The following is a 12,348-nucleotide window of genomic DNA, read 5'->3' as shown; positions in this document are numbered from 1 at the left end:
AGTACCTGCACACAGAAATAATCCTGAATACTTTTCAGCTGATGGTTTCTATGAAGTAAAGGTTGCTTTACAAAAATCATAATCTTTCTTGAGCATGAGAGATTTTTCATTCAGCAGCCAGCATCTGAAACCCCCACGCTGCTGTGCTGACAGTCCAATGAAGTGCCTGACAGCAGCTCTCAGTAGTGTCCCTCATTTCCTTTGTCAGCTGAATTCAGCAAGAAGTTTCAAGCCAGGAATCACAGCACCTCTTTCAGTCCCACTCTCCAGAGGAGTTCTCAAGTAAAATCTTACATAGCCAGGAAATCCCCCATGCTGCAGATGTGTCCTTGCTGCCACATCTCTGCAGTGGGCTGCAGTTCCCTTCTTCCCTGATGTCACCAAAGGAGCTCTCAGCAGAGATGCTGGGATGTGTGTGGGACACAGAGCCAGAGTGAACTTTTCAAAACAGGCCAAGCAGTCGAGAGGGTTGCCCTGTAATGAGGGACCTGGATAGAGAAAATCTTCAAGTAATTTTACTTTCATCACATAGCAGAGAACCCTTTAAGTTAGAGCAAACGAGGTCAAAACCCAGATCCTTCCTTGTTTGGGTCCACGGGGAGCCTAAGCTCCTGCAAACCTCCAGGAATCATTTTTGGGAGTAAAAGACAAGCTCCACTCCTCTGACCTGGCCCTCACCCTTGCCTACCTGGTCGAAAAAATGGACTCTGGGAAAAGTTGTTCTCATGCCATTACCAGTTAGTTTTGCTTAAGGCACTCTAATTCTTAATGCTTAAGGCATTCTAATTCTTGTGCTTGTGTCCATCTCCTCTGGCCATTGCTGGATTTGTTATGTCTACTTCACCCTTCCCTCAGCTCAGCTCTTCCAGTCTCCATCCACTTACCTGGTTTGAAACATGGAATCCCAGGATGGTTTGGGTGGGAAGGGACCTCAAAGCTCATCCAGTCCCACTCCTGTCATGGGCAGGGTCACCTTCCACTAGCCCGGGCTGCTCCAAGCCCCATCTAGTGGCCTGAAACACTTCCAGAGATCCAGGGGCAGCTACAGCTTCTGGGAACTCTGTGCCAGGGCCTCCCCACCCTAATAGGGAAGAATCTCTTCCCAACATCTGATCTAAGTCTACCTTCTCTCAGCTAAAAAAAAAAAAATCTACCCTCTTTCCCCCTTGTCCTGTGACTACCTGTGTGTGTAAAATCAGAAGTTAGTTCTCATATTACACTTATTTTTTCCTTCACACCTTCAGATGGAGAGACCAACTCTGTGCACTGCATCAAAGACAAAAATTAATTCTGTTTTATATCATGGTACAATGCTGTTCAGTGCCATTTTCCCTCTTCTAGCTATTCCTGTCACTACATTTGCTTTTTTCATTGCTACTAAGCACCGATACCTCTTTCCTGGAGATGTATAAAAGCCTGGTAGTGTGTATGCTCACAGAAGACTGGTTCTCCCCTCTGCTGCACTTGACATTCACACAGCCTGAATATCAGCTGATAATTTATTGTCAAGGTCACTCAGCAGCACCTTCCAGCTGAAAGTATGAAGACATTAAATGAAGGACCTTTAGTAGAATTCCTCTTTCTTATAGTTTTTGTCATTAAAGGACATGATGCAGCTCTCTCTAACAGAATGGTTTAGTGACTAGAAGAGAAAACTTGCTTGCGAGACTCCTGGGTTCCCATTCCCATTTTGTCCATGTTCTGGTGTAACTCTGCCTGAGACTTTCAGAAGGGACCACTGCTCTTCAGTGTCTTCCTTGCCTAGAGCAATCATCAACACATCCCAGCTTTCCAGGGAAGCTGACCACCAGTCATTTCAGTGACATCTGTGGGGCCTGGGGCTTCCTAGCACCCAAATCCCAGCCTGGTGCAGGATGAGCCTATGAATCCCTGCCCTCACCTGTGCAAGGGGGTTACCAGCATCTCTCTGAGAAGTTGTTGGGAACCTCAGTGTTGGCAGGGAGTGCCAGGCATGTGCAATTCATTATCACTAAGAACAATATTGCCTGGGACATCTGGGTCCCATTCATGAGCCTTTTTATTGGCAAAAGTGCCTTTTCTCTCAGAGGACCAAGCTTGCTGCCTTGGCAAAAGTGGATTTCCTTCTCCAGCACTTGAGGAAGAAGCAAATCGTGCTCCAATGCACCCTGAGAATGTCATTTCTGATCGAGCTTTATTCTTCACCAGACAAGCCTCATGCTGGTCCTCCAGTAATGGAAACAATCCATGGAATTTGCACCATTTATGATTTAGATTTCTCTACTTATCCATGGCCAAGTTGAGGAATAGGACAATTTTGCCACAATAAAGATGGAAGCTCATCATGGCAGTGGCTCGTCAGGGGAGAATTCATATGATGTCAGATTTAAGCTTGGTTCAAATCATCTAATGCAAATAATTGATGGAAAATGTTTGCATTTGTCCTTTTTGAGAAGAAAAAAATGAAGTCATTAAAAATGAAAGCAATGGCAAATCCACCACTTCTCTTTGTAGTCTGTTCCAGTGGTTAATCATCTTTAGTGTTAAAAAAAAAACAAAACACTCATATTTCCCATTTGAATTTTGTTTGGCTTTGACTTCAGACATTTGTTCTTATTATTCTTTTCTCTGCTAAATCACAGAACCATTTTAATACCTAGTTTCTAACCAGGAAGAATCCTATACATTACACTGCACTCATCCCCTTGATCTTATTTAATAAGCAAAACAGATTGAGTTCTCTACGTCTTCATCCTTTTTTTTTTTTTTTCCAGCCTTTGGATAATTTTTGTTGCTCTTCTCTGCACCCATTTCAGTTCATTGACATCCAGTTACCAGTGTGGGTATCAGCACCACGTTTGTCCTGCCAGATCTGCTTTCACCAGTGTTCAATGCAGATGTTGATACAATTTCCCTTTCCTTGCCCATATAGACAAGCACCTTCATTAAAGCGGTATTTAGGCACTAGTTCAGCTTGCTTCCCTTCTGTGTCAGACAAATGTGCAGTCCCCTTGGAGGTGGCATTGCCAGAGTTGAAGCTACTGCCTGTGTTGGACTGTCTCTCAGACTGTTCTCCAGGACCTTTTAATTCACTGAAAAACTAAATGGAAAATGAAGTCAGATGAAAATTGAACAAATTTCACCAAGGGTGCTGCATGAATGATGGGGAAATTTATTCCCAATTTCTGATGAGAAATTGTTGGCAAGGAAAGAAGATTTCCTTCTAAAATGTGTTGCATGTTTCTTATCGCAGGTCAGAATATGTCTTGTAGGGTTTGATTTTTTTCTGCTTTGCTTCTAAATTCTCCCCACCTGAGGCACCATCCAGGCTGCAGCTTCTCTCTCCAGCCTGTGTGGGATTCTGCAGCCACTGTCATTGATGCTGGTTACAGCAAGGGCTCACCTAGCAGCAGAGGAGCTCGCTCGTCCCACGGCAGGTGGGAGCCCTTGTGCTGCTCCCAGGAGGTCCCACCTGTCAGGGTTCAGGATGACCATTGCTGTTCCTGTTTCTGATGGAAGTGCATGGCTGAGAACAGCCAGCCCAAAAAAAAGCAGTGACTGTCCTCATCCCAGGCACAGCCTTCCATGGGTATTTGCCCAATCCCACCCTCACCCCATGGCACTGACCTGCAAAGGAAGAGACCCAGCTCCTAAAGCCCATTGCCCTTACCAAGATGACTGGTGGGTTACAGCAAAAGCTTAAAGACTTCCCATGTTTTTGCATCGTAGGGGTTGTTTATAGCCCAGAATCAAGCACCTTGAGCTGCTATCAAACCAGCTGAGCTGTAATTTACAGGGCAGAATATAACGTTGTGTGGGCCGAGCGCAAATTGACAAGCACTGGAGATGTTGCAATTCCGCTTGTTAAAATTTGTTTACCAGGGGAGAAAAAAAAGGCAGGATGGAAGACAGGAATGTCTTTTCAAGTGTTTACCTTTCCAGCTCTCTTGTTTCTATTATTGCCATGTGGTTGGGTGACTCTAGAGTTCAACTTGGACAGCAAATTTTTTTATAACTCCCTTTTTTGGTCGTTCATAATTTTCTCACCAACAAAGAACTTCCTTCGGATGATTTTCATTACTTTGCCTCCAAACAAAGCACTCTAGAGCCAAATATAAACACAGCAGGTGATTGCTTTTCTCTGCTGTCTCCTTGCCCAGCTGTAGTGATAGCAGTCAGCTGGGCAGCACGTCCAAGCTCAGACAAGGTGTCCAGTCACACTGTCCTGACAAAGCTCCAGGGAGCTCACATCTTCCCTGGCATTCAGCATTCCCTTGTCCCCACAATGTCCCCTCACTGCAGACAGGGGTTTGGGGCATGTGCTTCTTGTGGTACCTCTTCATGTGATCCCACAGCAACTCCAGACCCCAAACCTCTCTTTGCCAAAGGCAGTATCCAGTGGCAAAGGAACTCAAAGTGGTTTGCAGCACCAACTGAAGAGAAGGCAGCATGACCAGAAGTGCTAACATTTGATGGAGGAAACCATCTGGGCACAAACTTCTTTTCTTGTGACAAAGAGAAATTTCTCCCATAAGATTCTCATTTTGATCTCAGGCTTCTTTTCTCCTCTAAAAGTTACAATCCAAGTTTTCTTGCAGGCAACATCCTTTTCATTTTTCCTGTTTGCTCAAAGGAGCAAACATATTTTATCAGATATCTTTCCCTTCTCCTTCCTCTGAAATGTTTGTTTGTTCTCATCTCAATACCAAACATCCATCTCAGGCTGGTTTCTGTTTTGCAGGCCCCTATCAAACTGCCCTAGAGCCTGGCTGCTCCTCCACTCCCAGCTTCCTCCTGTTTTACTCTACAATATTTGGCAGTGGGAGCTGCCTGTGCTCAGCCAAACAGCTCACGCTAGAATCCAGGTGGAGTGAGAGATTTTTCAAGCTGAGACACATTTAGATCAAGCAGCAAATAATGAAAAAAATCATTGATCCACCTGCCAGGATGGAGCCTCCCCCAGGCTCTTGGAAGGAGGCAGCAGCACTGGACAAAGGCTGGGCTAGTGCTATCATGGGCATGGGACAAAAGGATCCCCGAGAGGAGTGGTATGGCAGCAATTCACCACATGGACTTGGTGTTAAAAGAGAATCTGAACTGATGGGGGAACCCCCCCCGAGAGACCTTGATGGGCAGCCAGCACACAGAACATGGCACTGCAAGCATGGGCATCACCAAGGGGGTAAAGTGCAGGCTGGTAGAAGTGCAGACTGGGCAGCAGTGGCTTGTCTTCTCCTGGTTTTCAGCAGACTTTCCTCAGACTGCTCACAAAAACTCTGTCCATGGACTCAGAGGTGCCTTTGAGGGGGATTTCAGAGGGAGATGCGCAATTAGCCACAAGCCCATAGCTGCAAAGGAAGGGGCATGGAAGAAGCACTGAGATGTGCACACAAACACAAGAGTCTCTGATAATCCAAGACGAGGAATGCAGGGATTAAGGCCTTGGGTTTGCCAAAAGACTGAGACAGAGGAGTGAGGGATCCATGGAAACACAGAACCCAGAATGCCAGAAACTCATCACCTACAGAGCTTCCAAGGCAAAATTACCCCAGGTGGCTTTGCAGGGGCCCCCAGCATATGGCTTCCCAGTGCCAACGTTAAGGCTGGGAGCTCCCAAGCCTGTAAGCACTAGATGTTTGTGGCATGTAGCAGCAGGAAGAGGAACAGGAAAAAAACTGTTCCTATGGTGCCGAGAATGTGCATCAGCCTGTGGCATAGCCCCAGCACTTCAGCCAGGCACTCTGAAGCACTGAACTGAAGATAACTCTCACTGCAATCAAACTGGAGCTGGTCCAGGAACTGGCAGTGTTTTCTTTTTTTCTTTTTTCTTTTTTCTTTTTTCTTTTTTCTTTTTTCTTTTTTCTTTTTTCTTTTTTCTTTTTTCTTTTTTCTTTTTTTTTTTTTCCTTTCACATGTAAAGATAACAAACTATGACTAACAGGATGATTTTGCACTCAAAGTCTTCTTACTGCTACTAAGACTCTAAGGAGTCCAAATACAGTTGTGTCCTCAGGTAGCACCCAGTGCCCAAGAACAGCTGGTGAAGCCACAGATGGGCTGAGCCCAGGCTAAGGTGAGCTCTAGGGTGTTTCTTGAAGCTTCTTGCTTAAGCATGTTCATCCACAGCCACCTGGCAGCTGTGAAGGTGGAGATCTCAGGGAAACTCCTACATTAGCCTGGAATTCCTGAGAGGAGTGGGAGCTCTGTGGCTCTCTGCAAGCACTACTGCACCCAGCATGTGCCTCATGGGGTAAGAGAGGGAACCCTTGGGCCCTTGGCATCCCAGCCCAGGCTGTGCTCAGCTTACAGGATGTTCTGGACACAGGACGAGGTCAGCCTGCACCCCCAGTGACCATCTCTGTTTTGTCCACAGGCACCTGCACAACAACCGGATCCAAAGCCTGGGAGCCAACGGCTTTGATGGGCTGCACAGCCTGGAAACCCTGTGAGTGCCCTCTTTCATTTTCTGCCCTAAAGACATGGGGTGTGTTCATCTCCCAGCACAGCATGCACTGTCAGATTAACCCCTTTCCTGACCCAGAGATGGGGTAACTGAGAGGCATTTTAAAATCTTTTACTTTATTATCAGTCTCATGCGAGGGGTGAGACAATGCAGATGTTATAATTCACTATCACAATCAGAAGCCAACTATTTCCTAATTACAATACATTATAAGTGTTTCTTGGCTTATCAGCTTTTTGCCATGCCATGCAGTAAATGCCTTAAAACCAATCATCTAAAATTACCCCTCGTGGGTCCTACTACAATGCTTGGGTCCTACTACAATGCATCTTTCATAGTTCTATTTCTCCAAAATATCTAGTCTTATTTAAAAACCATCCTTTGAAACTCATTTCTAGTTCCATTTGTCTCTCAACAATGTCCTATTCCCTAACATATCTAAGTCAACATTTCTTATCCCAACGTTTACATCAAGATACACCCTATGTGAGCCTTCTGTCAAGCTTTAAGAAGTCTCTACACCCACACGTGTCCCTGGTGCCCATGCACTGAGGGCAGCAGCAGGGCTGGCTCCAGGCACGAGTGGATGCCCAGGGCATGATGCCTGCTGGGGAGTGACAGCCTGGGCTTTCCTCCTGTGCTGCTGCTGCAGGGGGATCTGTGCATGTGGGCAGTGTGGATGGCAAGGGGTTCTGAGGCCCTGGACACCATTCCAGGTGTCCAGGATTTCACCAGTCCTGGTGCAATCCCAAGAGCTGAGATGCATTCCCTTCTCAGGGAATATCTCCTTCCTCAGCACACGGGCACGGTCCTAAAGCCTCCCAAAAACAAAAAACCAAAAGCGAGAAGCTGGCTCGAGTTTGGGGCCTGTAAAGTCCTCAGGGGTCTGTGGGGTATCTCTGAGGGGATCTCATGTCTGCTGGCATCACCCCTAGCCAGCTGATTTCATTGTGCACCATGTGCTTGGCGTGGCTGGGAAACAATCCATCGGAAGACTGCATGGAAGATGGGAATCAGGAATGAACTCACCCCCAGGACACACCTTCAGGAAGGTAGATTGAGATCAGACAGTAGGAAGGAATTATTGGCTGTGAGGGTGCTGAGCCCTGGCACAGGGTCCCCAGAGACGTGGTGGGTACCCCATCCCTGGACAGGGTGGGCAGGCCTTGGAGAAACCAGGGATAGTGGAAGGTGTCCCTGCCATGGCAGGGGCTGGAATGAGGTGGGCTTTGAGGTCCCCTTCCACTGATGGTCCCAAACCACCTGTGATTAGAAGCAGGGGGCTCACCCTGAACTCGGGGACAGTTTCATCCCACAGCCTGGCCACACATTCCCTGTGCTGTGACAGCTGCAGGAGTGGCCTGGGCCTCATGTGCTGTGCGTCGGCCCAGGAGGAAACATAAACAAGCAAACAAATGAATTGAGGCTCTGAAAGACTGGAAGAGGTGCTTGATGCCTTCAATTGTGCAGAAATATGTCCCTTCATGCAGGCTCGGGGTCGGGGTCAGAGTCAGGCCCTCCCTTCCTGCCCGGAGAACCAGGGGGTCCAGGTCATGGCAGAAGGAGACGCTGCTTCCCAGCATTCAAGTGCCACTCAAGGAGACAGGGCCCCTCTGTGCCCAGCATGGTGCCAACAGCAGCTATCAGGCAAGAGTGGCAGCAGCAGGCAAACCCTTGGTCCCCAGACACACTCCTCAGGGCAGGACCATGACACGCATTGTCTCTCCCTCGCAGACTGGCAGATCCTGGGACCACCCAGAAGGGCTCAGCTGGGGAGAGGCTGAACTGCGCCAGGGGTGGGAGGCTGATGGATAGTCTCCTCTGGTGACCCACGGGTCCCAGCTTGGCTTTCTCCCCAGTCATTTCTGGTGGTCACAGGCAAATATGTGAGGGCAGAGCTGTGGCACCCAGGCAGCACAAAGGCAGGAGCTGCAGGAGGAAGCAGAGAACTCGCTGATGGAAGAAAACCTTGTTTGGGCTACAGCTGTAGCAGACGTGCAGCAACATCCCAGCCTGCATATGGGCTACCCTTCTCTGCAGCCAGGGTGGTTAGAGATGCTGCTGCCCATCCCAAGCAGGATGGAGCTGCAGAGGAAAAGATGCCCCCTTGTTTGCTGTGGGAAAGACTAAAGGGTTTCATAGCCCTGGGAGATAATTCTGTTTCCACAGCCATTTCTGCTGAGTGCTCATTTTCCCTCTCTTCCACCCTGCCCCCACTCTCACATTTTCTTTGCTTTTTGCTGCCCATCCAAGGTGCCACCCAGCACCTGGAGAGCTCCGTGTCCCCTGCTCTTGCTCCCACTGCCCCCAGGGCCAGGACTGTGCCGCAGTGTGGGGACTCTGGAGCACTGCAGCTCTGCCCCTGGGAGGATCCAGCCTCCAAGGGTGGTCCTGTTGGAGCAGGACTCTGCCTGTGTCCAGGCCCTGCAGGATGGACTGGTGTGAGGGTCCCACAGCCCCACCCTGCACAGCTGCCTGCAGCAGGGACGGTGCCATGGCAGGGAGCTCCAGACTCTCCACACTCTCTTCTATGTCTGATTGCTCTGAAGCAGGGTCCTCCAGAGCAATGAGAGACCTTCTGCTCCTCTTGGCCTGAGCATCCAATCCTCATCTTCAGGCCAGCAGGCATTCCAGCTCAGTGATCCTTGAGGAACGGGTGTTCCTCAAGTGGAGCCACCCCCATGTTAATCCTTAGTACCCACCTGTCTGCTGACCAAAGCTGGGCAAGCTCTGGGGCTAAAAACTGCCAAACTTTTGGTTACACTGTCCCAGCCAAGCTGCTAGACCTGCATGTACCTTCCACCTCTCAGCTCCTGTGCATGTGGAGATGATTACAGTCTCCACATTTATCCTTTAACTCAAATTATGATTACATTCTGTTGACAGCACTTAGCACATTTTCCTGGCTTGTGGATGCCAAACTATGCTCTCAGTTACCCCGTGGGTGTTACCTCCTGGAAGGCAGCAGGATGGTAAGGGTTGGTGAAGACAGAAATTTCTCCAGGGTTCCTAAAATGAGTATTTGTGGCCAGATGCTGATTATAAACCAGGCACAATAGTTGAAGAACTGTAATATTTGAGTGGAAAACATTGTTTCAGGTTTTTCAGAAGAGCCTGGGAGGTTTTAGGTGCAAAAACCTCTGTCTCCCTAAGGGAAATACTTCTTCTCATATTCAGCTAGACAGGAAAACTTCTATTTTTATTAAATGCCAAAACCCTAAGAGAAGCAGCAGGCAGTGCCCCATGCAGGTCTCAGCAATGTGTGAGCTGCATAAGTACAACCACAGTGCTCACCTGCTCCCAGTCTCAGCATTTCTGCAAAAACAGACCCCAGTGGAGCATCTTTGTTCTTGGAGAGGGCTTGGCCCTGATATTTCAGGAGGGCAGCAAATCTAGAAAGAGGTGAAGCCAGATGAATTACTTCACATTTCCTTTGCACTACCTGCAGCTCCTGTGCACAAGTCAGCTCTACCAAGTGCACAGCAAGAGCAGCTCTGTGTTCTCCACACTGACGGGGGACAGGCAGATGTGCAGCACCCACCAGGCCTCAGTGAGTCAAATATCAGCATGAAACTGGAGAAAGCAGCTCCAAGAAAATTTTATCTGTCAGGGCAAGACCTGGCTGCTCCCCCCCGCTCCCAGCCTTCTGTTCCTGGGAAGGAGAGCTGGCAGGTAGGCTGGAAGCACTCAGAGCAGACTGGGCCAGGTTCCAAAGGGGTTTCGAAAGAGCCCTGTAAACCAGTGAGATTCCCTCTCCAGCTCTCATCAGCCTGAGAGATGACACAGAACAACCCTGCAGGGCTGTGGGAAGAAGCCCCAAGCTGAGCTGTGGAACCAGGGATTAGATGGTCAGAGTGGGAGAAGATTGGCATTTTTTAGCCCTTTCCCAAAGACATGGAGTAAATGAGAGTGTAAATATGCTGATGTGACACATTCTTCCTGCAGCCCCTTTGGGGAACGGCCTCGATCCTCCACACAAGGTGTAAGGTGAGGGGATGCCCACAGAAAATGCAGGGAGGAGTCAGCACTGCCCTGCTGGGCATGGAGACCATGAACACCAAGGGAAGGACATCCATCACCCACTGGGCACGGGCTTGGCCTGTGGCCAAGGTGAATGTTTGGACCACAGCAAACAGCCTGGCACAGCGGGGTGAGGGTATCCTGAGAGGGTGGGGGATGGGGACGTGAAATAAAAAAGAGTCAAGAGAAGCACCATCTCTTGCAAGAAGTAGGTGCAAGGCATGCCAAGAGCTGAGACTGCAGACACAATGCTCTTTGCATTGCTTCCCTGTTCCAGATTTGCCCTGTCAGTCCTGCCCCGTGGTGTATTCTCCTTTGGGATGTCTGACATCTGCTGTAAAACATCTGGCAGCATCACCTGTTTCTGCCATTTGGATGGAAAGATCTTGACTTCTACATTTCCTGATTATCTTAGACTTATTTTCTCAGTCTTTTCCAAAGCAGCAAGAAGGCCAAGGGGGTTTAGACATCTTCTAGTGAGAGATGTCCCTGCCCACGGCAGGGGCTTGGAATGAGATAATCTTTAAGGCCCCTTCCAACCCAAACCATCCCATGATTCTGTGATGAGACTTGCTGTGTGTCATAAGCCTGGTGAGTGCAAGTTTTACGGGAAAGCTGATGGAAGGAGCAGTTCAGCTGCAGCCAGGAGCATCCCTGCAATGGCAGAGACTGATTCTTGGTAACAACAGACCTTGTGCTCAGGGCGGGGGCAGAGTGCTAGGGAGAGCGTGGCTGTGGTTTCAGAGGAACAGCAAGGGCAAACTGCCAGCCAAAGGCCTGCATGGTGCTAACACAGGGGCCAGCTTCCTCTCTGCTCTGTGAGGAAAGCATTTCTCATGAGGGGATGGATCCCTGTGACATCAATTTCCACAGGGAGGCTGGTCTCATGCCCACCTTCACCTGGAAAGCTGAGTGTCCTAAGGTCCCTGAGCTTTGCCATCAGTCTGAGCACAGTCTAGAGGCTGATGAACAATTGCCTCATACTTCACATTGCTCAACTTCGGCCTCGTTAGGTAGATTGAATATCACTGAATTTATCCCTCTGTGTCCCCAAAATATGAATATTTCATGGATCACAGCTGAAGAGGAATGAGTGAAGCCCCCCTGCATGACCAAGCTCCAGGTCACTGCTCTGTGCAGAGGGATGGGAGGGGAAGCTGACCTGAACCTGTGCAGCCACAGGTGTTTGAGTGTGCGTGTGCCTCAGAGACAGCCATGGCAGCTGAACCTCAGAGCTGGCCCCAGATTCCATCTCCAAACAGCAGCACACACAGACCATCATTCAGCATTGCCACCTTCCCTGCTATCAGGCAGCCCTCAGTCCTTGGTGTCCCCATGGCAGAGCAGACCCCGGAGAGCCAGTGCAGACTGCAGCTGGAAGGGGACAGAGGCTCCTCATGGATCTTCCCAAATCCTCCACCAAAGCAGTTGTGGAAGTGACTCATTGAAAATACCCCTGGGAAGGGATCTCTGCTTTGAAGAAAAGGAGGGAGTGCTTTTTTTTTCTCCCATCAGACTGTCTTGTCCAAGCAGGGAGAGGGATGGTGGTGGCCCTGGGGGCTGAGTGTCACACACACACAGCAGGAAGCCTGGTGAGGCCAGTCTGGGGGCTCTGGTACGAGGCAGGTGGGCAGCAGCAGTGGCTCTGGCAGGTCTGTGCTCTCAGGTGTAGCTCAGCTGGGCTGGCAGTGCCAAGCAGCACCCTGGCAAGGCATGTGCAGGTCCCTCACCACAAAAGCCACCTCACATTCTGTAGGAGCAACGGGGGATAGGATGGTCGGGATGGAGACGAGAGATCTCTGAAGCCAGGTCTGGGAACTTGTGGTTTATTGCAGAGGGCCTGGGTGCAGGGGCCCTGCTTGGAGCTACCAGCCACAGCTCAGAGC

At 49.4% G+C, this 12,348-nt stretch overlaps 1 protein-coding gene across 3 annotated transcripts in view; it reads left to right on the top strand.

The window, feature by feature from the left end:
* Positions 1-12,348, top strand: part of LGR6 (leucine rich repeat containing G protein-coupled receptor 6) — a 153,702-nt gene that overhangs the window by 104,376 nt on the left and 36,978 nt on the right. For all 3 annotated transcript variants that reach the window (XM_038162413.1, XM_038162412.1, XM_038162411.1), the window contains exon 6: positions 6,353-6,424. In XM_038162413.1, coding sequence (XP_038018341.1) covers positions 6,353-6,424 — 72 coding nt within the window. The remainder of the gene's footprint in view (positions 1-6,352; positions 6,425-12,348) is intronic.

The sequence above is a fragment of the Motacilla alba genome, chromosome 26 (genome assembly GCF_015832195.1).
Source record: "Motacilla alba alba isolate MOTALB_02 chromosome 26, Motacilla_alba_V1.0_pri, whole genome shotgun sequence".
Taxonomy (NCBI): Eukaryota; Metazoa; Chordata; class Aves; order Passeriformes; family Motacillidae; genus Motacilla; species Motacilla alba.
This window is presented reverse-complemented; position numbering and strand designations above follow the sequence as displayed.